This window comes from Myxocyprinus asiaticus, chromosome 4, assembly GCF_019703515.2.
Source record: "Myxocyprinus asiaticus isolate MX2 ecotype Aquarium Trade chromosome 4, UBuf_Myxa_2, whole genome shotgun sequence".
Classification (NCBI taxonomy): Eukaryota; Metazoa; Chordata; class Actinopteri; order Cypriniformes; family Catostomidae; genus Myxocyprinus; species Myxocyprinus asiaticus.
Genome location: NC_059347.1, coordinates 8352686 through 8379770, shown reverse-complemented (window position 1 = coordinate 8379770; position 27085 = coordinate 8352686). Strand labels below are relative to the sequence as shown.

General features: G+C 37.3%; 1 protein-coding gene across 4 annotated transcripts in view; it reads left to right on the top strand.

The window, feature by feature from the left end:
* The window catches only part of LOC127437155 (ephrin type-B receptor 4a-like), a 51940-nt gene that overhangs the window by 4136 nt on the left and 20719 nt on the right, over positions 1-27085 (top strand). For 3 of the 4 annotated variants that reach the window (XM_051691882.1, XM_051691892.1, XM_051691872.1), the window contains exons 2-4: positions 18965-19035; positions 19445-19726; positions 20059-20449. In XM_051691882.1, the coding sequence (XP_051547842.1) occupies positions 18965-19035; positions 19445-19726; positions 20059-20449 (744 nt within the window). Of the gene's footprint in view, positions 1-5943; positions 6070-18964; positions 19036-19444; positions 19727-20058; positions 20450-27085 lie in introns of those variants that run through there. The other variant, XM_051691903.1, reaches the window with a different exon arrangement.

Genomic DNA, 27085 nt, shown 5'->3' with positions numbered 1-27085 from the left:
CCATGTGCATTTTAGAATCTCGCCAGAAATATTAGGTCATCCGTATGTTTCTCGCATACTTTTTTATGAATACTGATTTTCACCAAATTTTAGAAAGCAATTTTAATCACATTTGGTGCTTAACAAGTGTTAGTATTGGTCCCTGTGCAACTGCTTACATGTTTCATACCAACAATTAATAAAATTGTTAAAATAGTTGGCTAACTGTACCAAAAAATTCCAATAATTCGCTTGGTACAGTGTGCCGTGTAGGGAGATGGGGATGAAGTGCTTTGGCAGTTGTAATGTCTAATATTGTGAAGTCATAAACAAAAGCAGCAGGGGGGAGATTGGATTTGATTCTGTAGTAACTCAAACCCTTGCGTGAGATTAAACTAATGCCAAATCTCTGAGGATCACTGCACTGATCTCTAATTCCCTTTGTGAGGAAATATCAGCTAAAAGAGAGAGAGGTAACAATTGCTTTCATGTGAGGTCAGAGCTCAGGAACTCCTGTCTTCCTGCTTCTGTTACCCTGGAGCAAAAAAATTAAAAACGTATTACTTTCTGTCACTTTTTCACTTATTTCTCTGTTTCTCATTTGTTCTTTCTTTTCACTCTCTCTCAAATACACACATGCACATTCACTTACTATTGTAGTGACAGATTGGGAATGGAATACTAGCATACTGTGCTGTGTATATACTGTAGCCTAATATTTACAAAAAATAGTATGTTAAGCATGGCCTCACTACATGAATGTTCAGTTCAGAGAGTGGTTGAAGTTCAATAACTTATCACAAGTTTAACAAAATCTTGGATTATTGAGTTTTCTCAACAAGATCAATCCAGGGCAGTTATTATAATTCTACATTTTATGTTATGATAACTAAAATACAGAATGTTTTTTACAGTGGCGCACATTTTGGAAAAAGTAGTTGGGTATTCCATACGTACAGGAAAGTCCCATACTGTGTGCAGTATTACATTCTACAAAATTGTAGGAGTATGATGTTACGAACATACCCGTTGATGGGCATTTTATGTAGCTTTCTCAAATGTGCCACTGAATTTCAGAGTGATGTAAAAATGAAGTATATGCAGAAACACAACCAAACAGACAGATTCATTCATTAATTTTTGACTGATTCATTAAAAAAAGGCTAGTAAGAGTCATTCATTCATGAATGAGACTACACTGGTTACCCTGTATATTGACAACACAAAAGAAAGATTTTTGTATTATGGTCTTTTTTCTCTTCACATTAAATTCAGACTGCAAACTAACAATGTATATTTTTTGCAGTGGCACTGTAGATTCAAAAGCAGCACATGAAACACTGACACATACATTGATTCAGGCACTTGTTTTTATTCTTTTCTCTTTCTTATTGTGCTTTAGTTGTCTTTTTGGCAGTGTAGTCTCCTACACTTCTCTCCCGCTGCAGAAATGTGCATCCCTCCCCAGAAATCCTATTAAATGGAACTGATTTTTATAAGACAGGGATTTGCATTTAAAGCAGCCCTCTCCCCCCCTCTCTCTCTCTCTTTGGTTGTTAATCCTGTGATTAGCTGTTTGAAGATTTAAACTGCTGCTCTGCGGCTCATCTCTAATCATCAGTCCAGCACCTTTACTCTCAACTGAGTTACCACAGTTTGTATCAAACCCAGAGAGCTTCCTGTGCGCTGGATCTCACATGAGAGCAATCATTAGTGGTGCTTGCTAAGATAAGCATCACCGCTATTTTTCATACTTAAAGGTGCAATATGTAATTTATTTACTGTACTAAAGCATAAAATTATCACAATATGTTATCAGAGATTTAGGAAACATACAAAGTTGAAATACTGGCTTCTCCGAAAACAATGCTACAGCCAGTATATTCTACTTTGAAATGTCCGTTCCGGGAGGAATTTCTGTTTGTGTTTTGGCTTGTGTGATCCCACCCACTGCCCATTTCTCAATAGTATTTGCGACACCCCGGGTTGCCAGATTTGAAACAAGTTCGCTGCAGCCATGGAAGCCAGCAATACATCTAGTCAACACTGACCGAGTTATAAAAAATCCACATGAGCTGTTTTATAATTTGCAAAAAATAAAAACATTGTAAACGTATACATTAGCTGATCAACTTACAGTGTAAGGCTCGTTGCTTGCCATTGTCAGTTTGCTCGTTCCTGTTGCGAGCTGTGAGTCCCACTTACCAACCACATAATGCAATCTGGTCTCATAGAATCACATTACTATACCTACATTTTTGCAAAGTAATTTTTACGTAGCTAATTATATGTATTGCAGCAGTTCCCTCATGAAATAAACATTAGAGGCATCAAAACTATTAATAAAGAGCATGACCTTCAAGACAACAGATTTTAACATATGCATTACATAACCAACTACATTTACAAGCTTGATCGAGCACAGTCAAATTGCGCAGTAGCTCAACTGATAGAGCGTTGCGCTTGCGATGCAAAGGACCGGGATATCAGTCCTAAAGAGCATGCAAGTCGACATGTGTGCCAAAAGTGTCATAAGCACTACAAAATTACATGATTGCTTCAGCAATTGCATTTTTAATCTCGTATTCTAATCTCAATGCTTTTATTACACTATCGGTTAGGTTTAAGGTTTAGGGTAGAGAGGTAGATTTTGTTGATTTACAACTTAATAGAGCAATTCTCAGGCTGCAAATGCCCTGGCAACCAGGTACAGCACCAAGTAACATGGCGGCAACTGTTTCACAGTCAAGCACTACTCATTTTCCTCTGTAAATTTTAAAAATCTTGCTTTCCATATTCTGTTCTTTTGTGTATGTTTGTATTGGAGTGTGTGGTCTGCATGGCCCGGTTGCTGATCCAAACACTGTGCAGATTGATGGGTTGATAACAGTGCTCAAGCAGCTCTTGTTGGGATTGGACTGTCTCTCTCGCTTTCATGTCTCTACAGCCAGTGCATCAGTGTCAATACGGCCTGATGGATGAGGGGCTGACAGCCTAAGAGTCTCTCGCTTTATCTTTTCTCTTTCTGTCTCTTTCATTCCCTCTCCATCCTCCTACATGCCTCGAAAAGCCATTGAGAGTCACCATTTAGCATGAGAGAAGACCTTTGACCTTACAGAGACAGACACAATCAGTAGAGAAGAAAGAGAAGTGATCAGGTGACTGAGAGACCCTCAACAAAGTTGTTTCTGTAAGTGGGGCAATTTTGTGGGGACACAATTCATGATGGAGTTGCAAATTAAGGTTTCAAAGGAGCATGTTCATGTAACCCAACCAGTTACAGTGCAGATATATATACCGATCAGCCACAACATTAAAACCACCTGCCTAGTATTGTGTAGGTCCCCTTTGTGCTGCCAAACGGCACCAACCCGCATCTCAGAATAGCATTCTGAGATGATATTCTTCTCGCCACAGTTGTACAGAGTGGTTATCTGAGTTACTGTAGACTTTGTCAGTTTGAACCAGTCTGGCCATTCTCCGTTGACCTCTCTCATCAACAAGGTGTTTCCATCCGCAGAACTGCCCCTCATTGGATGTTTTTTTTCGTTTTTGGCACCATTCTGATTAAATTCTAAAGACTGTATTGTGAAAATCCCAGGAGATCAGCAGTTACAGAAATTCTCAAACCAGCCAGTCTGGCACCAACAATAATATATGTGATTATCTAATCAGCCAATCGTGTGGCTGCAGTGCATAAAATCATGCAGATATGGGTCAGGAGCTTCAGTTAATGTTCACATCAACCATCAGAATGGGGAAAATATGTGATCTCAGTGATTTGGACAGTGGCATGATTGTTGGTGCCAGATGGGCTGGTTTGAGTATTTCTGTAACTGCTGATCTCCTGGGATTTTCACACTACAGTCTTTAGAATTTACTCAGAATGGTGTCAAAAACAAAAAACATCCAGTGAGCGGCAGTTCTACAGATGGAAACGCCTTGTTGATGAGAGAAGTCAAGAGAGAATTGCCAGACTGGTTCGAACTGACAAAGTCTAAGGTAACACGGATAACCGCTCTGTACAATTGTGGTGAGAAGAAATTGTTGGTGCTCTTTTGGCGGCACGAGTGGGAGCTAAACAATATTAGCCAGATTGTTTTAATGTTGTGGCTGATCGGTGTATAAACAGCTGTTTGCCTCACTCTTTCTACAATTGTCCAGCTTTTGTCCCATCCATCCATGGAGCTGTGTGCCACTTCAGTGCTCAGACCGGAATCTCAGGAATCCTCACATGGAATTAAAGAAGTGATTGTGATTGTGACTCCTGCAACTCAAGCTGTACAATTTCACTTCTAGGTCGGTTTAACAGAATTTACCCAAGTAGGACATGTTCTAAGATCCTTGTTGGTTCTGGAACAACATACCTATTAACTAGGAATTTCAGGGTTTGGGTTAAGGTAAAGCTTTCATATATTTTACATCTAAGTTTAGAGGAAAGCGTGAATTTGGACAGGCCTACATGGAATATGTGTGCATAGAACTCCACAGAAAGCTCTTTTGGTTATGCTTTCAGCTACTGATAAGACTGTGTTACTCTCAGCTCTTCTTAAATCCATTCCACAGAACTCTGCAGCTGTCCCTCACAATCAGTACAGAAATTGCAAAGAAAAGTTTGCAGGCTCTGTCTGGAATTTGGTTTGGCATCTGTTTAGGGATAGGGTAAGGGCTATGATTTGGGTGACAGGAATGTTGCTCTTGGATCTGCAAAGGATGTTGATCCAGGAATATGTGGTGCTTGGGTACTGTAAATCATGTTCCCCGCTTTCACTATTGGTAGCTTGGCATTTCTTCTGTTTTCTTATTTTACACCCTGTATTAATCTCTCAATTGTTTATGAGAAAAACAAATTTGTTGCTGACCCTTACATTGTTGTTCATGACTGGTTTGCAATATTGTTAATATAGAGAGAAAGATTGGAGAAAATTGGTCTAGAACTCTAGACAGTTTACTGCTACATGTGCTTTGGAATTTTCAAGATCTAACATTCTATGAAGTTAGATCGCAAGATAGATGAATTTTTCTGCTAATGTTGTCTTATATTGCATTATACACTCTCTCCTGTCTGAACATTGTTTTAGTTCTCCTATTAGGACGCAGTGTGAGTTCCCAAAAACAATTAGCCTCATTCTGTGCCCCTCCCAAGTGACTTGCACTCCCCTATTTACCCGCCCCCCCCCACCCCCCCACCCCCATCAGACCCTGCACATTCAGTGGCCTTCGTCTTCTTTGCTTTTCACAGCATGTACATCCTATTTGTTTCCTCCTCTTCCCGTCCTGTCTACCTGAACTGAATGATCAGGACCCTGATGCAAAGCAGACCCTGAAGGGGTTTATTACACAGCTACTTACCAAATGAATAAATAAATGGACATGAAATATTGATTTGAGTTTAAATTGTTTTATTATGTGAAAGCAGAGTGTGGACTGTGGAGTGATATACAAGAAACATCAAACAAGCACAGCTTGGTTGGAAATGAGTTGCCTGGGACAACGGTCAGTTATACAGTTTAGCAGTCATAATACAAGAATATTTGACCGCAGAAAGCCATGGTCTGTGCAAAGGCAAAATGCAGCATCGATACATTTTGTAAAAATTGAGTTATTACAGAAAATAGATTTGTTCCTAATAAACACACGTCTTATGTATGCTCACACTCAATTTTCTTCAGTGAAAGCTGGTGAGAAATAGAGGGATCAGGAAAGAAAGGAGGTGCAAGAAACAATGGAATGAAAGAGGAGAGTCATGCCGAGAGTGTATTATGTATCAGAGAACTGCTGGGGTTATGCCAGGCCAGTGTGTGTGTGTGTGTGTGTGTGTGTGTGTGTGTAAAAGAGAGAAAGGAACAGTCTGCTTCTCTAGTCACACACCAATGAAACAAGCACTCCTCCTCCTTCCCACTGACACTTACTGGATGTGTATATATGTATGTGTGTGTCTTTGTTTGTGCGTGTTGGAGTGGATATGATTAAGGGTCAGTCTTTGTGTGCATTTATGATGTAGCGTGTGAGCAGCCATATGGGGATGGAATGATAATAAAAGGAATGATGGTAGATGAGAGATCAACAGATTGCAAAGGCTGTCTTCGGGTATGTTTGGAATGGAATACTTGCATATTGCATACTATATACTAATGATGTGTGAAATACTATGCACCGATATACATTACAAAAGTAGTATGAATACTATGTTTATTTGCTAAACCGAACATACATCTCATGGATATGTGTGCTGTTTTGGGCTAGAAATCAGCAGGGGTAAAATTGCTGATCGATTGTACTGGAGTGTGTGATGTACAGTATATCTGTTTTATTTGTAGATTTGCTTTTAACAGAAGAGTGCATGTGTGTTTTTTCCATTACACACACATATAAAGGTGCAAAATCCGAGCTTCATGAAGAATAGTCTGATTGTGTGTAATATATATGTCATATATGAGTATTCTGAGCTGGAAGCCAGGCCAACACGAAATTTGTTCCCACAATTACAAAAAACACAAGGATTGAAATTCAGTATTAGACAGGTAACTGCACGCTCAGACACTATTGCTCATGGTGAGCAATCATTGCTCTCTGTCTCTCTTTCTGCCTCTCGCTCTCTCAAGACTAAGGTTCAGCTTTACTTTGATACGTTGTGTAGTATAGTGTTTCTCAACTGTTGGGTCGCAACCCAAAAATGGGTTGATGTCCTGATAGGGTCTTGGACAGCAGGTACAAAAAAAATGCTGAATACAGCTAATTAATTGCAACAAACCATAAAATCATACAAAATTAGGAAAGCAAAATAAATAAGCGTATCAAATTTATAAAGGAAGGGGAAAATCATCTTCGCAAATCATGAGCCAAACTAGGGAAGGTTGAAGAAAATGCAATCCAAACTACATAAAATACAGGCTATGTTTGTTTCTGAGTAGAGAGAGTTTGATAATCGGTTTGACTGATATTTTTAACCGATATTTACACTTTTCCACTTTATCGGTTATCGGTTCTAAAAATGTTGGGTTTAACGATCAAATTAGACATAGAGGACTTTAAATTTTAAATATTAAGTATGGGGCTTTGAACATGTGTATATTGCAACTAAAACTAGTTAAATTTAATTATTTGTAGAATGTGTCTACAAATCGGTTATTGGTTCTACTTAGGGTTGGGAAGGAAGGAATTTTACGATTCTGATTCCTCTTAATGATTCCGGTTCCAGTAATTCTTTTAGTACTTTTTTTTTTTTTTTTTTTTAGAATTATTAGGAAATGAGAAATGCAATTCTTATTGCATTTACTACCCTCTGCTCTCTGTTACCAAATAATGAGATCATTTCAGATTTCTAAAGAGCAGATATAACTAATCAGAAATAAATGTAATACAGTTCTTGTAAAAGGTGTGTTTGCAGACTTTTTAAAGACATAAATACAATCCAATAATAGATCCTTACTATATTTTAAATAAAGAAATCTAAACCAACACGAAATGTGATGGCATATTTCATTAATTCATTTATTGTTTTATAAAATTCCACTTATTACAACAAAACTCGTGTATCTTTAATTATACATTGTCATATGAACAACCAGTCAGTAACTGCATTTCTTGATTTAATAGAGATACAGGTCATCATTAAATAAACAGTAACCATTCCAGAGACAGTTTAGACTGTGTTTTGTAGCCTAATGTTGTATTTCAGGCTTGTAAGACTTCAAGAGTTCTTATTTAATTTTGAGTTGGATATTCATAACTTGCACATAAGTATAAGATTATGTGTATACTGGAAGCGCTGTATGTTTCGTGCTGTAGATTCAAAAAAACTGGTTCCTTTGAATAATTCTTACGGGAATTGAACTGTACTGGAAACGCATATGTTTCACGCTGTAAAAAGAGCCGGTTGGAGACTCGTTCGATTGGGAATTAAATACACTGGTAGGAATGTTTGTTTTTACGCTGTAGAGTCAGTAGAGAGCAGCGTTGCTGCAGAAATTTGCTGCTGGAAACATTGTCAGATTATTTCAGGATGGTGTTCCAGCTGCATCGGTGGAAAGTGCACTCTGGAGAACCTTTAACGGAACCAAAAGTCACGAAGATCGTACGATGCTGGTATTTTTTAAAGAATGGAATCAGTTCTCTGTTCCCAACCCTAGTTCAACTAATATCAGGTTGACTGATAAAGTTAGACCCACAGGACTTTAAATTTTAAATAATAAGTAAGGGGCTTTGAACACATGTAAATTGCAACTAAAACTAGTTAAATTAATTCTTTGTAGACTGTGTTTACAAATCGGTTATTGGTTCTACTAATATCAGGTTTACCAATAAAGTTAGAAGCAGATGACTTTACATTTAAGATTAAATTATATAAGCGGCTTTGAACAAGTGTGTATTGCAACTAAAACTAGTTAAATTAATTCTTCTTCCCAGACTGTCTACAAATTGGTTATCGGTTCTAATAATATCAGGTTTACCGATAAAGTTAGACACAGAAGACTTTAAATTTGAACAAGTGTGTATTGCAACTAAAACTAGTTCTATTAATTCTTTGTGGACTGTGTGCAATATTAGTTTTATAAAGCAGTTCACCTTCAGACATAGTGATAAAAGATTAAGTTGCTGTTGTCCCTAAAAGTGGAAATAAAACAAGAATTAAAATGTGGTTACGCATATCGGTTCTCGGACACTTAAACGCAAAAATAATCAGTAGCATATCGTTCATCAAAAAACAATATTGGTCGATCTCTTGTCCTGAGTTGGGTCACCGTTTGATGTCCGTTTGGGAACTGAAGCCAAACCAGTTGATCTTTAGGCCCAAAACATACATGTTGCATTCTCGGTGTTGCCACATGGGGAGCTATAGTGGACATTAGCGTAAATTTGGGAGTAAACTTTGGTCAGTTTTCATGTTAAGATCAACGGCTGTCATGGCGGAGCAGCAGTTTGAAAAGAATCTTGCTAAGGAAGTTAGAGTTGACCGCATTGGCTCGATCAGTGGTGTGAGTTTGGAGAGGAACTGTCTGTTTGTACAACCAATTCTTTTTAAAATTATTTTTGCAATTCCGTCTGGTGATGCTTGTGGCACAGATTTAAGGACTAAAGTCTGCCATTGGTACAATAACGCAAGAACATATAAAAAAAAGTACAACTAGGCTGCCCGTTTGCAATGCGTCGGCCAGGCATTTCCGTGCTTGCGTAGTAGCGTTTGTTTCTGGCCTTAGCCTTTTTTGTGTCCAAAAGAAAACAGTTACTGACTTCTTGTTTCTTTCTTTGTCTCTCTTTTTTCATTTTCTCAAAGTCAAACAGCAATAATCGTGCAAACACTCTTAAGTGCACTTTGCTCACAGTGACTAGGAAATGAATCCAAGCTCAAAGATAAATCAGACTAAATGAAGTATGTAAACAAGTTGAGACGAGCGAAGTATTCTTCATTTGTTTGCCATGGACTTAAGAGCGATCTGCTTTCCCTTTCACATGTCCCTGTTCAACAAAACCATGGTAACAAATGCAAAACATTACTCTGGTGGTCTCTTTTCAAGACAAAGCCATGTTTTCATATGATAGCTAGGGAAGTTAGCCATTTGCCTGTGCAAGTAGCAGATGTTTAATCCTTTTCAGCCAGTGAGACCGGCTGGCTTATCCTCTTGTCTTGTAAAAGGTGTGTGTGTGGTTTAGGAAGATCTTTCAAATGATTTTTCGGGGCTTTAATGCTGAAGGTTTTAGTCTTGGTCCTTTTACAAGTTAGCCCATTCTTGTGTGTGTATGGGTTTGTTGTTTGTGTGGCAAAAAAAAAAATTGCACCTGGCAGGGTCTGGCAGACATGACTCTAAACTAGTCTAATTATACTGGATTTCCTCCGCTCAACTGGTCAAGCAATCTTTCAGACAACCCACTGTGACAAGGAGGAGGGCGTGGCCGTAACGGTGCACGGCCAGCGCTGAATCAGATGACTTAAACTTTATGTTGACTGTTCAGCTGGTCCGCCTCCTCCTTGCCCGTCCTTTATCTCACTCTCCTGCTGATCACCTGATTCAACACCGGCCGTGCACCCTCACGGCCCAGCCACACCCTCCTCCTCATCACACCCACCTTTTGCAGATCCCTAGTGGAGGCATGTCTGTGATCCAGGTGTGCTTTAGTAATAAACGATTAGACACTCATACACACTGTCACGCAACAGTAGTTGCGTTAAATACTCATCACTCTACACTAACTCTTCATCTCCATCCCTCTATCCATCTCCTCCTAATCCCTCTTTTCTTGCTATTCTCCTCTTTCTCCTTGGCCTCTTTCTTTGACTCCCTTTCCATTTTCCATCCCTCCCCCCTTCAGTTTCACCTCTCCATCTCTCTCTCTCTCTCTCTCTCTCTCTCTCTCTCTCTCTCTCTCTCTCTCTCTCTCTCTGTGTGTGTCAGTAATTGGCACTGTCTCTTTTCTTTAATTAAAGTGAAAGAGTAATTGTAGCCCAGTGCTGGTCTTCTGTCATTTACCTTTGAGAGAAAGTGCAGATGTGTCTGTAATTAAAGAGGTTTGGAGTGCGTGCACACACACAGGAATCACTCAAGGCATTATATCTGACTCAAGGTCATGTATCAGAGTGTGTTTTCCCATCAAGAATTCCTGTAGGAAAGAAAAATCACAAAAAAGGTCTCTTTAATATCTCAAATGTTTCTCCTAGACAGCAATATGAGCTAATGGAGACTTTTGCTTAAGCCTTCTGTCTGTTTTTTCCCCCATAAGACTCCAGTAATCTCACGAGTTTCTAAAGAGATCTCAATGCTAGCCACATTTAGTTTGATAGCTCCATACTCTTACTGTGCGTCAACAGCTTACCGGTAATCATCTCTTACTCAACTTACTCCAGTTTTAGAAGAAACATCACAGACAAAGTTGATTTACAAAACATAACAAAAAAACTGCATTGAGTTATGAACGAGCAATCTCTGAGCAATAGCAATTTCTACAGAGCAGAATCATGCCGAAAAACTGCCATTAACTGGAGAGAAACATGGAGCAGACGAACACTCATAACTGCCTGCAGAGACGCGAAACAAACGAGACGCACATTCACACGTCTCGACATGCCAACACACTCACACACAGACAAACGTGGAGTCATGCGTGCCATTATTCATAGAAAGAAAGCCTGAAGATATCTGATTACACACACAAACCCACACACCCACTCTCACGTGATCAAACCAACGGTTGCCGCAGACCCAAAGGAAAATTTGATTGCTCAGCTTTTGCTTTTTCATAGCTCAAGAGACTTAATGGAGCTCTCAGTTATGTTAAGTATCAACTTGATACTAAGTATAAAATATTTCTTCTAAAATTCTTAAAATAGACACAAATTACTATAGAGCTGTACAATTAATATGGATAGCACAACTCCAATAATTTGGTCTTGGAATAATTTAATGAGAAATCAGACTTGAGTCCAAACAAATCTGAACACAGTGACATTTTTAGATCTATTTTGAGACTTTTTAGATCTATTGTAAAACTATAGAGACACATGAGAGATTACTGGCAGGGTTTTTATTGCAATATTGTACCTCAAAATACAGTATTGATATTCTTATCACCACAAGAAACTATATTTTTAGTTACAAATTTTTTTCACCGTATTGTTCTATCGTGAACCGAGATACCAATATAATACATGGTTCAATAAGGTGAAGCTCATTTTATTTGTCCAGGTCGATTACGTTTAAAATATATTTAGATTAAAATCTATACAGATTGATTAAAAATACATTACAAATGCAATTCACACAAGACAGTTACTTGAGCACCTCTACTATGATGAACAATCAATGTTTAAACAACAAATTCTTGAGAAGAATTAAGAAATAAATCTTGTCGTTGGAACAAGATATGTGTTCCCTTATAATAATCGCTGGGATCAAGTCATTTATACACGATGCCTGATAGGACATACAAGACTCACACACCAATTTTTAGTATCAGGAGAAAATTCACCAAAGTGCTCATCTTGTCAGAACCCACTTATCCATTAAACATATTTTACTGGACTGTCATACCTCTACACATCTGAGGAACCTGTATTATTCAGCTGATTCTTTTGAAAAGGTTTTTAATCAAATGAAGCCAAATTTAGTTATTAGGAAAAATGAATCTTAAACACCTCATTTAACTTATTGAACTATTTTAAATAACTAAACCTGGTTCCCGCCATGAATATAGCCATAGAAGCTGGCATGGCGTAAAAAATGAAAGAAACAAACAAACAAACTATGATGAACATGTTTTCAGTTTCTGGGTTCAAAGTCATTTAAAAAATAATTCTGGGACTGAAAGTAAAAAATGTCATGGGGTGGAATCGTCCAGAGAGAGAGAGAGAGAGAGAGAGAAAAAAAAAACTCTCATTAAAAGCTGAAATTCTTGAAGAAATGTTGGCATTAGTAATTTGGAATAATCTTTTAGTACTATTTCTTTTAAAAGGCAGTGAAAAAAAGTGTTAAAAAATAGTATTAATATTGTAACTTTTGTCCACCCAAATGATCTAAGTTCACTTTGTTTGGAGTTCCCTTAACTATAACTATTTAAGTAAACTTAACTATTTATGTTTAGGTAACTATATGCAAGTATTCTTAACTCAGATTTGCTATTTAAATGTTGCTGTTTCAACTAAATTTTTATTTTTATTTTTTTTATCTTTTATTATTTTTTATTATAATTGAATGGACTAACATTTAGGTCATACAATAACAGCTCAAATAATGAAGAATATAACTGATTCTAGGTTAATCATTAAATAAACATATTTCTTGGCAGAAATACATTTATTCCTTTACTTCAGTTGTACATGCACAAGGTGAACTGAAATAGTGTTAACAGGGTCCAAAATGACCAAAGGTTACACAGATCACCTTAAAGCCCAAAGTATCCACCTTTTTCCTGACTGTTTTCAATTTCCAGTCTCCAGTGTTATCACTCGCATCAGCATATATTCTTAGTGGTAATGTAATGTTTAAGGTATAACATTTGTAAAAATGGTAAAAAAACAAAACAAAACACGTGGCTGCATAGTGCCGATACTTTACAGAGTCGAGGTGACCGTTTTTTTAATGACAGTGGCTATGTCTCGTTTGGAAGGCTGCGTCCTCCGGAGGTCGCACTTGTCGGCCACATACGTCACCGAGGCTGTCTCGTTTCATAAAAGCGAGTAGAACACTTCGAATGCAACCTTCTTTCATGGGAATTCGGAGGATGCATGAGGTGTATCCTTCGTGGCCACTAACAACCCACAATTCTTTGCTTAAATGGAAATGTTTAAAAAAAAATATGACGTCGTAAATATGATGTTCAAGTAATGTTAATTCCCAAGTTGAAGTACCTCAGTAGATGGGTGCAGAGTATATAATATGTATAATTATATTAATATATAATAAAAAATAAAGTATTAGACTAAAACTACACCTGTAAAATCTATTTTCTTTTCTCTTTACATCATTATAACTTTCCTAAAATGTACCTCATACATTCCCTTCTAAAGGGACTTTGTTCCCTTGTCACTCAAAGCACTCGCGCTTGTTAAAGAGTGGCGTGCTGTCATAGCAACCATGATAAGTTCTGTTTCCGTTTGTCCTACAAAGGCCGTCTCGTTTAAACGAGGCTTGTTTAAAGGAGGACGGTCGGTATACTGCAGCCTTCAAAGGACGTGTTCTAGCTAGCACGCAGCCTTCCAAACGAGACACAGTGAGTGCCTCACCTGAATGTGTAGATGACATGAAGCGATGGTCCGAGGTTAGTTACGTTAATATCATTAACTACTATAAGTTGTAATGACAACCAGCAACAGCACAAATACATTTTGACTCCAAAAAAACTTAAATGGTTCTTGTTCTCCACCTGGATCGCTTGTTTTGGTAGTTTTTAAAGTGTGTCTGGAGACCAGAAACAGAAAACAGGCGACTAGAATCATCATGGCGCCACCCAGTGGTTGCTCAGGAAAACTGTGGATACTTGTCATTGAATCAGGTGATCAGCGGAAGAGCGAGATAAATGATGGGCAAGGAGGAGGCAGACCGGCTGAACAGTCAACGTAAAGTTTAATGATATAAATGAACTTAAAACACACACACAATGTTTCTCTCTCTCTCCAGCCCACTTTTACCTCGCTCTCCCGCTGATCATCTGATTCAGCGCCGGCCGTGCACCCTCACGGCCCAGCCACGCCCTCCCCCTCGTCACAGTGGGTTGTCTGAAAGATTGCTCAACCAATCTGTGTAATTAGACGTAAACGCGTGACGCAATTTTCATCATCAGCAGAGTGCTCGAGCGCTGAAAGTGCGCAGCCCAATTTTTCTAACCGTGTCTTTGAACACGCAAAATGCGCCTGGAATTATTTGCACTAGTTAGTTGGTCAAGAACGTGTCAGCAGTCTGATTTCAGCCGTTGTTGTCACGAAGAAGTGGTAGAAGATGTAATCGGTGGTAAACAACAGGAGATAAAGGTAAAAACAACAACATTGGATGTGCATGTCAAGAAAATGTGTGTGGGGAGGTCAGGAGATACCTGCGTTTGTGTAACTCCAAGTTGAAGGAATATAAAGACGTCTTTATGGGTCTAAACTCCTGAACAGAAATAGTTGGACGTCTCATAGCAGTCGTAGTGTGCCTGTGTATGCACGCACAGTCCTATGAAGTATACTTTGACAGGCTCGCGTTCAAATGTACGCAGATGCTGAGCGTTCGTGTCAAAATCAAAGTATACTTTGGGCTTGATGGAGATATCACATGAAACAACTATTTGCAACAAAACAACATAAATAATATTACAAATGCACCTGTATCATTATATATATATATAAAAATTTTGGTTGAAAATGCTAAATTGTTTTTCAAAAATTTATGAAACCATCATGGTCTCCAAGTTCACATTTCTACAAACTTGACATATTTTTTTTTACTAGTTTTTTAATAAAAATTCAAATTTTTAGCACCTCTGACAACATTATTTGTCAATAACCCATATTGTAAGGACCCTGCTGGGGTCATTTTCAAGCAAAAGTCTCTATTTAATCTAATTGCTTTCTAGGACAAACAAAAAGCTAAATGTGGCACTAAAGCACATGAGGTTTAGTTTTAGAGTTGTGTGGTATTGCATCGTTTTATGAATCCACTGCATTAAAGGGGTGAAAATAAACCAACCAGGTATCAAATCCATCAGAACAGCAGCCGTGCCGATGACATCGGACACACTGACAGATGTGCAGGTGTGTGTGTGCCAGGTGAATGATAATCCCTGTGTCAACTTTTGAATCTAACCTATTTTTTTGAGACGAGACACACACACACACACACACACACACACACACACACACACTTTTTCCTGTCCCATTATAGGTAATGATAGAGTAGACAGCAGGATATAGACCACTGTAATTACATACTGGCAAATCACACACACACACACACACACACACACACACACACACACACACACAACAAACGTCTTTAGTAACCTAGTGTTCGTACACAGGAACTGTATGGGTGAATCTCACGAAAACATGTCCTTGTCAAATTTCACTCTAAAATCACAAGATTTATTTATTTTTAAAAAAAAATTCTAATTATATTTTTCATAATGAAAACGAAGTCATTTTGACGTTATTTTCATGACAATTGAGCAAATCCCCCCCCCCCCCAATTTCTACTCAAATTCGTCAGAATATTTCTTTTTTTATTATTTATTTATTTATTTATTGTTGCATTGTTCAGTGGTGATTCTCATTCAGTTTTATTACTGATAATTGTAATTATTAATTAAATATTTTAATGATTATTTACTGTAATCAGCATAAATAAAAGGCAATACAACAAATGACCATGTTTAAATAATATGGTAAAATTTTAATAATACATATATGTATGCATATAATACAATTACAAAGCAAATTACCATGTAAATAATACATTATTCAGATAAATTATTAAAATTATAATATGAGAATTACATGAAAATTTACATTTTACAAAATTGCATTTCATTGACATGAAAATATGCAAAAAAAAAGGACCTTTATGGTCCAAAAAATACTTATGACCCGGACATGTTCGTGCCAGATTTCATGAGATTCACCCGTGAGTTTGTGTATTTGTGTGCGTGTTATCATGCAGATGAGCCTGTAATTAGTTTTTCCTCTGAACTCGGAGCAAAACTCCCATTGGGAAACCACCGTCAGATGTCTGTCCTCTCTTATCCCTCACGCTCTCTCTTTTGCCCTCTTCTCCAAAGCTCCCGCCCGTGTTCTCCCTCACCTGGCACTCTTCTCTCATCCCTCTTTCATCCTCCTCTCCGGCCTCTCGGGCGTCCCGCGCGTCCCTTGCTTTGATTCACAGAGCTGGATGGCGGTTATCAGCCGCCCGCAGCCCTTGACATCAGAGGGAGTTAGGGCGAGAGAGACGGGTGACATAAAGAGTGAAGGAGATATAGAGTGTGACGGGGACATATGGAGTTATCTAGAAGAGAAATGGGAATGAACGGAAGGCAAGAAAGAAATGTGAAATTTGAAAGCATGCAAAGCTAAAGCGATGGAGGAAGAAAGCGAAAGAGGTGTCTGAAAGATGGATGGCGTTATGGAGGAGTGCATGGTGGTGTCACTGAGAGAACATATCAATGTTTTCCCTAAGGCCATACACAAATAACATTTCTTTTTTGTATCATTTCTAATATTGATGTGTTTCTGAGGTAAAAACTGATAACAGATAGCATCCAGTCACCAAGACAAGTGCCAACCCAGATACATAAGGATAGAGACACGTTGGGAACATACGGAGTGGCATATTACCTTACTAATCATTAAGGTTGGGAACCGAGAGCCAGTTCTTATTCAGAACCATTTCCATTCTTAACGCAATACGAAAACGTTAACTGTTCTTGAACGTGCATTTCTTGCCAATGTGGACGGAACATCATATTAAAATAATCTGACAGTGTTTCTTGCTGCGATATTCAGCGGCAGCGCTGACTTTCTACTGAATCTACAGCATGACCAGTTTAGTCCGATTCTTGAACGAATGAATCTTATGAGACTTTCTTTTGAATCTACAGTGTAAAACATTCAGCGAGACCAGTGTAAATAGTGTGATTCCTAAACGAATGACTCTTACGAGCTGGTTCTTTTGAATGCGAACACACCGCGAACAGTGTAGTTCAATTCCAGAAAAAATGACTCTTCTGAGCCGGTTCTTTTGAATCTACAGCACAAAACACAGCACAACCACTATAGTCTGATTCCCGAACGAATGACTCTTATGAGCCAGTTCTTTTGAATCTATAGCATGAGACATACATCGCAACCACTACAGTCTGATTCCCCAACAAATGAGTCTTATGAACTGGTTCTTTTGAATCTACAGTGTGAAACATGCAGCCAATATAGTCCAATTCCCAAACAAATGACTCTCATGAGCCGGTTATTTTAAATCTACGGCGCAAAAACACAGTATGCGACCAGTGTAGTCCAATAACAGAATGAATGACTCTTATGAGCTAGTTCTTTTGAATCTACACAGTTTCATAATTTTATTTTATTTATTTTTTTTTATATTAGGTATTATAAAGTATACTGCACAGTGTGCAGTATATATGTACACTAGTAAGCAGTAAGAAGTACACTAGTATTTCACACTGAACCCAGCTATTTTCTTCCTGAGGCCACACAGGCTTAAATAATGTCTTCATATTCTTGATATTGTTGCTTTTCTGAGGTAAGACACAGAAACCTTCCAGTCCCCAAGACAAGTCCCGACCCAGATACATGCAGACAGAACACATTCTGATTCCACCTCAGTATGCTAAACTCCAACACTCCCGGAAAAAGCATGAGCAATAAAGGTGAGACACAGATAGGGAGGGAGTTTTAACAAATAACAGTAGCAGAGGGAGAAATATTCTGTGTGTATTTTTAGATGAAAGGATATCTCTGTGATTGTACTTGGATTTGAACCTTGTTGGCTTCAGGTGGTCACATGACCAGCACACAACCCATAGGAAGGACCCTAGGGCCAGATACATCCACGGAAGCCTGGAGGGGGTGACTGAATGAATGCCTGATTAAAACCCATCGCCACCAACCATCAATAAGTAATGACCAGCAGCCAGTACAATCAAAATGCAATCAAATGTGGAGGTAGAGTGGAGAAAATAGACTGTTCACTGGAAATTAAACTACCATCATTCATCAATGGGTTGAAACTCTATGTAGAGGTTTTGCATTTTCGTTGTATTTGTGTGTGTGTAAATTTAGCCTGTGCCCTTGTTCCCATGTCTGTGGGTTTCTCTGTGGAATACTGGAGCTACGTAAAGCACAGTAAGAGAGAGCTAGAAAAAAATCGCCCTTAGTTTTTATTTTTGCTAAAGCTTCTGTTGGCCATGGTTTGAAAACTAACCCATCAAAACCCTGGAGGTACTTTGTCTTACCTTCTGTTTGATCAAAGGAAAAACCTAGGCCACATCCACACTACTTCCATTTCCTAACAACCATATTTTCCAAATTTTGCCATAATGGAGAACGATTTCGAAAGAACATGCTTTTCCAATGTGGATGAGAGGCGTAAACGTAGCTAAATCAATGCATTTTCAAATAAAAATGTATTAGTGTGGATGTGGTTGTAACCTCTTAGAGGTTACTGTGGTGTTATGGGTAGTTGTTAGGGCATTGTTGGGTGGTTGCTATATTGTTCTGGGTGGTTGAAGGTATGTTGCTAGAGTGTTTTAAGTGATTGCTAATTGGCCCAAGACAAAAGCCCTAAGCCACGTCCATACTAATACATTTTCGTTTGGAAATGCATGGATTTCGCAAAGTTTGCATCTCTTGTTCCACACTAGAATGGCATTTCCCTCTGCTGAAAACAGAGCATTTTGAAAACTCCATTTGGTCTCATTGCTACCTCAGAGAAACAACTGAGATGTTAAAGAGATCTCATTGTTTTCTTTTTTTTCTAAATCTCTTCTTTTCCTATGTGTTTCACAGAGGTCCTGATGAACACTAAGACAGAGACATCAGATCTGAAGTGGACGACATACTCTCGATCTAAACCTGAGGTGAGACCGACACAACTCCAGATTTTGACCCTATATGTAGAGAAGTGGTTCTCAACTGGTTTTGCTTTTGGACATCAACACGGTACCAAACAGAACATGTATTTGATGTAGCCTGGGTAAAATTTTCTTTTACCTTACACGAGGTCATGTCACACATCCTGTTCATATTGCCATTTGCTTGAGCGTCTGATAAATTTGCAGCAAAAACAATGTAGAGTTTGATTGGACGTACAGGCTTTAACATCAAAGTCAACTTTTGTTTGTTTTAACCCATTTTTGGGTCACGACCCACCAGTTGAGAACCCCTTATGCAGGGAAAACTTTCAGTGCAGACTTCACTCCATTATGAACATTCTCAGTTGACCAATCAGTACCTGTCTCTACCCTTCTGTCCCTCCTCCACCCACAGTGGGAAGAGATAAGTGGTCTAGATGAGGAGAACAACAGCGTGAGGACCTATCAGATCTGCCAGTCTGACGGCTCATCCAGTCATTGGTTGCGCAGTAAGCTCATTGAGCGGCAAGGGGCATCGCAGGTTTATGTGGAGTTGTGCTTCACAATGATCGAGTGTTCGTCACGCAACACGCACCATCGATCTTGCAAAGAGACCTTTAATCTGTACTATTACCAGAGCGATACGGATGATGCAACGGCTACACACCCCGCATGGATGGAGAACCCCTATACTAAGGTTTTTAATATAGCCTAATGTAATATCATTATGACAATATAATATTACTTAATATAGGTAATTACTATAGTTTTAAATATACCAAGATTTGAATATATACTCAAATGTGGATGTGAAATTGCGCAGAGAAATACATCTTGTCTCTATCAGAGCTGAAGCGTTAATATTACGCAAAGGGATTTGTTCTTTGCTCAGAGGTTGCTTTTTCATCTCTCCAGAGAAGTAATGGAGTCTCAGTTTTGTCTCATTTCTCTCAGATGAGAGAATTTTTTTTTTTTCCTACGAGACACCTCATCAACCTTTAACTTTTGCTGTGTCTCCATTTGCATTAGGTTGACACGGTGGCTGCGGACTTCCTGTTACGTAAAGGTGGAGAAAAGAAGTTTAATGTGAAAACGCTGCGCTTGGGCCCCCTGACCAAACGTGGATTTTACTTGGCGTTCCAGGCCCAAGGGGCATGCATGGCCCTTCTATCCGTACGCGTCTTCTTTAAGAAGTGTCCTGCTCTCACGCGCTCGCTCTCAGTCTTCCCGGAGACAGTTCCACGCTCGCTGGTGCAGGAGGCAGTGGGCAAGTGTGCAGCGAATGCAGCACAGCCTGGGCCTAATCCCAGACCACCCAAGATGTTCTGTGGAGAAGATGGACAGTGGGTGGACCAGCCCACCACCACCTGCACTTGCCTGCCTGGCTTTGAGGCGAGCCATGAAGAACTGGAATGTAAAGGTGAGTAAGAGAGTAACAGACTAATCTAAAGCTGATATGAGCTTAATAAAAGCTTTTCAGAATTATGTGATGTGGGTAGAGGTTGAGAAAGAAAGAAGGAAAGAAAGAAAGAGAGTAAGAGAAAGAAACAAAGAAAAAGAATGAGAAAATAAGAGAAAAAATAGAAAGAAACAGAGAAAAATAAAGAGAGTGAGAAAAAGAGATTAAGAGAAAGAAAGATAGAGAGTAAGAGAAAGATAGAGAGTAAGAGAGAGAGTGAAAGTGAGAAAGAAAGAGTAATAGAGTGAGAAAGAAAGAATGAGAAAATAAGAGAAAAAATAGAAACAGAAACAGAAAAATAGAGTGAGAAAAAGAAAGAAAGAGTAAAAGAAAGAGAGTGAGAGAAAGAAAGAAAGAAAGAGTAAGAGAAATATAGAAAGAGAGTAAGAGAAAGAGAGTGAAAGAAAGAGAAAGAAAGAGTAATAGAGTGAGAAACAAAGAAACAAAGAAAAAGAAAGAATGAGAAAATAAGAGTGAAAAATAGAAAGAAACAGAGAAAAAGAGAGTAAGAGATAGAGAGTAAGAAAAAGATAGAGTAAGAGAAAGAGAGTGAAAGAAAGAAAGAGAGAGAGAAAGAGTAATAGAGTGAGAAACAAAGAAAGAGAGAGTAAAAGAAAGAGAGTAAGAGAAAGAAAGAAAGAAAAGAAAGAATGAGAAAATAAGAGAGAAAAATAGAAAGAAAGAAACAGATAAAAATAAAGAGAGTGAGAGAAAGAAAGAAAGAGAGTAAGAGAAAGATAGAGAGTAATAGAGTAAAAGAAAGAGAAAGAACAAGGAAAAAGAATTAGAAAAAGAGAGAAAAAAGAATGAGAAAGAAAACAATCAGAAAAATTTGATTTTTTAAAAAAGTGAAATAGAAAGACACGTGATGTGAAAGAAATGAAAAAGGGAAGGAAAGAAACTATGACAGAGAAAGACTGAAAGAACACAGAACATGATAAATGGGAATGTTTGTGAAAGAGGAAAGAAAGAGAGCTGGAGTGGAGGATTACTGTGTATTTCATCATAGCCCTGTGGCTGTACTTTCGCACAGTATCATCTGCTGTTAGATTAAAGGCCAGTGTATTCAGATTAAAATAACACGGTCCAGTATGATGTCTTCAAACAAGAACACTCCTGTTTTACATATGTAATTTTGTATTTATTCCAGGTTAGATACAGCCCAAGCTCTATCGACAGCATCTGTGGCATGCTGTCAATCACCACAGACAATAATGTTGACTCGTCACTCTGGTTGTACAAACAAATGACAAACAGATGTACAGAAACCTAGCAGGCAATCATACATAGTTATAATCCAATATTTCACCTCATGTTATAACCATGTAAAGCTGCTAAAACCTGTCATATGATATCCTGTGCAAGTAAGTCAAGAAGCAGGGGCGGTTCTTTGGGGGTGTCAGTAGGCATGGCCCCTCCAGTGGCCCCCCTAAATTGGAGTGGTAGATGGTAAGAGTGGTATTCTCATTTTCCATCCTACTGAGAATTCAGTGACCCCACATCATATTAAGCAGACCAAACAAATTATATTTAAACAAAACATGTCTAAATATAACAAAACATGTCTAATGATTGCATAATAATATTTAGCGGGGTAAAGTTTAAGTTAAATATTTATTAAATATTCGTTTATGGTTCATAAGAGATCGTCTAAAAAGTCCACACACTGTGCTAAAACGTCACTAGTGTCCAATTGTTCAATGTTCTGTCTTAAACACTTATAAAAAAAAAAACAATTAAAAAAAAAAAATTTACACATTCTAAAGATAAATTGTATTTATAACTTGCACTTTAATTAATTAATTAATGAACACTTAGACATCTCCGATGTTTTATTGCTGTGGGTGGAATTTTCAGATGGTCCATTACAAGCACTAGTTATTGAAAGCCCATCAGAGCATTTTTAGGTATAATTCTCCAGCTACAACAAGCGTTGACTGTTTGAGTTCAGTGTTTTATGCCTGTATGATATTGTCATATATTCATTAACCTAATTGTGCTAATGATATTATTGTAAAATTGTTGGCTCCAGAGAGCGCGGGTAGGAGAAACCGAATGTGAAATGAATAAAGAGCCAACAACTTCTGGAGATAAGGTAGAAGTTCAACGTTAGTTTCACATCTTTGGACATGCCAGCCAGGGGCAGTTCTAGATCATTTTGACTGGGGGCCATGGTGGGTGTGCTTGTAGGGGGGCAACTGTATCATACCTTAAATGTCCCTGTACACCAATAAAACATCACTTGCTGTTTTAATATTTGCGGCCATGCAATTTTTTTTAAAGACAATCAAAGATTCACCAAATTGTATTAAAAAAATAAATAAATTGTAATTTAAAAATATATAAACAAACAGGCTCATGACAAATGTTTCAATTAGTCAATACGCCCTAACATTGTGGTTTTACCCACAAACTTTAAGCCATGTTGCCATGCTGTTCTTTATAATGACTAATGCAGTAAAAATGATTGGTTAAATGAATGATAGGCTACATCAAGATTTTAGGTTAGAATTTAATTTGTATGCTATAATCAGCATGTGCAGGTCTTGTAAATGTATACATGCTGGTGTAGATGTAAGTGTAAGTTAAGTTACGTTTAAGCTATAGTGCAATTTCCCACATTATTATCACGAAACCCAATCTGGATCTAATTTTCTGCCTTATTGAATGTACCTGAGCCCATTAACTCATTAGCGATCGCTCTTATTTGGCAATCATTTATTATAAAATATTTTTTGTATGTGCATCTGTCGGGTTTTCATTTCTTGAACAACATACAGTACACATTTGTTATTTATAATTAGTTTTTTCCCCCCACTGTCTTTAATTTAATGTTGTGCACTGTATAATGCAGAAACAAGACAAATGTAGTGCAACACGTTTGGTAAAACAAACAATGAAGCGACTCTGATGAAACAGCACGCTGGAACAGATGTATAGAAACAGCTATAAAGAAACAGCAGCTCGTTATACAGGGCCACACCACACCTACAGTGACAAATTTATTATGAATACACTTAAAAACATAAAATTAGAATCAGGTGCAAGACAGGTTAGCAAACACACAACTAACTGAGAGATAGAGAACAAAGCTGCAGAGTTGATTCCATTTAATAGTTTACAGGGAAGATAACAAACACAACATCCTCTTTATGATATCCATTTATCAATCAAATGTTTAACGCGCGGCGCACCAGTCATAAGTGAGAAGCACATGTGTGATCAATAATGGAGAATTGATCGTAATATTAGCAAACGTGGGCGCACATCACGTGTGCTCAATAAGGAATGCGCATAGACACTGACAGACATAATAATGATTTAAAGAAGAAACACATTAAAGCATCTTATTGGTCACTTATAATTACGATGTATGCAACTTTTTTAAACTCGTAGTAACTGAGATAGATACGTGCATTTAAAAATTAACTTGTTACACTGGACCATTAAAATGGACTAGTGAATTAAAAAATGTGCTTAAAAATTCTTAAAGTTATCTTAAAGGAAATTGTAACCATTTACAAGACCCGTACATGCTGATTATAGCCTACAGATTAAATTCTAACCTAAAATCGTGACGTAGCCTTTCGTTTATTTTACCCAATAATTTTTACTGCATTAGTCATTATAAAGAACAGCATGGAAAACATGGCTTAAAGTTTGTGGGTAAAACCAGAATGTTAGGGTGTATAGACTAATTGAAACATTTGCGATGAGCCTGTTTGTTTATATATTTAAAAATTTTATAACAAAATTTGGTGAATCTTTGGTTGTCTTTAAAAAATTGCATCTCCGCAAATATTAAAACAGCAAGTGATGTTTTATTTGTGTATGTAATGGTGGCCAGCTGATAGATAGCTGTGCAACGTGTATAAACCTCACTCTCCGGACCTCAAGAGGCGCACTAGCGACTGATGCTAGAGGCGGTAGACTTTAGCCTCCTTGTTAGCGCACCTGCCTCCCATGCCGGAGATGCTGGTTCGAGTCCCATACGGAGCGTGTAGAAAAGGAGAGTCACATGTACAGGGGACATTTAAGGAATAATTTAGTTGCCCCTACAAGCACACCCGCCCCCACCGACCCTGCCCCCCCCAGTCAAAATGGTCTAGAACTGCCCCTGTCAAGAAGAGAAGTGACGTAATCTGTAAAGCAATGGAGAATTATGTCAGTAACGCATAAAAAGTGTTTTAACAAAACAAAAAAAAAGTGTCTCATTCTGCTTTTAAAATCTTCGGCTATCTTGACTGCTAGACTTCTAATGCAAGTGTGTTACTGTAAACTGCTTTCCATTTGTTTATAGAAACTGAGAGACGCTGGAAACGTATTGTCTGTGGTAATCGACAGATACTGTCGATAAAACTTTAAAGACACGACTCATAATCTGCTCTAATTCAAGTAACCGCAGTCGCTCTGTGCAGTGGATCGGTCCAAATCCAGCTTGTTTGAAAGCATGACTTTAGCTCTATAATGATGTTTTTTAAATGGGTGGGGTGGGTTTGCATGTAAAAAGTGAACTGGAAAGGCTTTTGCTCATGTGTTAAACACTGCAGCTGTGCTGCCTGAGAAGTTCACACACTCACACACACACTCGATGACTTACTCAGCATTCATCCACTCAAACACACTACATCAGCTGTGTTCCCCTCTCTTTCACACCCACAAACACCCACAAAGGCAGCACAAAGCCATAATAGTGGTGCCTGCAGCCAGGGCTGTGTCCACTACAAAGCACCCTAATGACATGACCAATTAGACATGGGCAGCGAGAAGAAAAGAGAGAATACTGCAGTTTATTGGGCAGGTGAAAGGCAGAAAAGAGAGTGTGTGGTCGGAGAGGTCATGGGGTCACAGGAGAAGGGGTGTAAGGATAGAGAAGACACTTTAACACAGAGAGAGAGAAAGAGAGGGTGTGTTGAATTGTACTAATCACTCTAATTAGCCACATACTTATTCAAACACACACACACACACACACACACACACACACACACTAAGCTCTTTTGTTTACTCATGTTTACCCCTACTAGAAAAAGTACTGTGGTTGTATCATGGTTCAGTGATGGTACCAGATAGTAATACCATGGTATTTTGATATACTGTTAACAGTATTACTAAATGATTCTCATATTCTTGTACTACAGTTTGTACTTTATACTTCATGGAACCATGGAGCCTTTTTGTTACTTTTTTGTCAGTGACATAATACAAATGCACAATATATTTATGACCATATTGATATGTGCAGTTTTCTTTATCGGTATTGGCCGATATTAGATATTTTTTTTATTATTATTGATATCACCCAATATTTTTTTTATGTATTGACCAATATTTTTTGTTTTTTATTAGTATCACCCAATATTAGTGTTTTTAATCATATTTGTGAATATTAGCATTTTTTTTATTGTATTGGCCAGTATAAACATTGTTTTATTATTATTGGTATCACCCAATATTAGTGTTTTTGTCATTATTATTATTATTATTATTATTACATTGGCCAATAGTAGCAGTAGTAGTGGTTTTTAAATATATTGGAAAATATTTACATTTTGTTTTATTATTGGACTGTATTAGCCTTTTTTTATTATGTGTATCACCCAATATTAGTTTATTATTATTATTATTATTATTATATTGCCTAGTAATAGCATTTTTTTATTATTATTATTATACTGTAGGTGTCACTCAATATGAGTTCTTTTATTTAAATTTTATTTCTTTTTTTTTTGTTTTATTTTTTTTATTAGCCATTAATAGATTTTATTATTATTATTTTGATTACTGGTATCACCCAATATTGGTATTTTATTTTTTTCTATTTATTGAATGGGCTAGTATTAGCATTTTTATTATTATTATTATTATTTGTATCACCCAGTATTTGTGTTTTTATTTATTTATTTATTTTATTTTATTTATTTTTTTTATTAAAATGTCCATTATTAGCATTATTTTCTTTTGGATATCACCCAATATTAGTGTTTTTTTTTTTTTTTTAAATTATTATATTGCCCAGTATAAGCATTTTTTTATTATTTATTTTACCCAATATTTGTGTTTTTTAATCGTATTGACCAATATTAGCATATTTTTATATTATTATAAAATCATCCAATATTAGTGTTTTTTAATCAGATTTGACAATGTTTTATTATATTGCCCAGTATTATCATTCTTTTATCATGGGTAACACTCAATACCTCAATAGATGTTTTTGTTTTTTTAACTAGCTATGTATTTTTTATTATTACTGGTATCACCCAATATTTGTATTTTTATTTTATTTTTTTCTTTATATTGTATAGGCTAGTATTAGCAATTTTTAATTATTATTATTTGTATCACCCAATGTTAGTGTTTTTTGTTTGTTTGTTTGTTTGTTTGTTTGTTTTGTATTGACCAGTATTAGCATTTTTTTATTATTGATATCACCCAATATTTGTTTTGTTTTTTTGTTTTGTTTATCGTATTGACCAGTATTAGCATATTTTTATTATTATATCACCCAGTATTAGTGTTTTTTAATAAAATTCGGCAATAGTATCATTTTTTTTTTTTTTACTAATGCCTTAGGCTCGTCTGATTAGTCCCGTA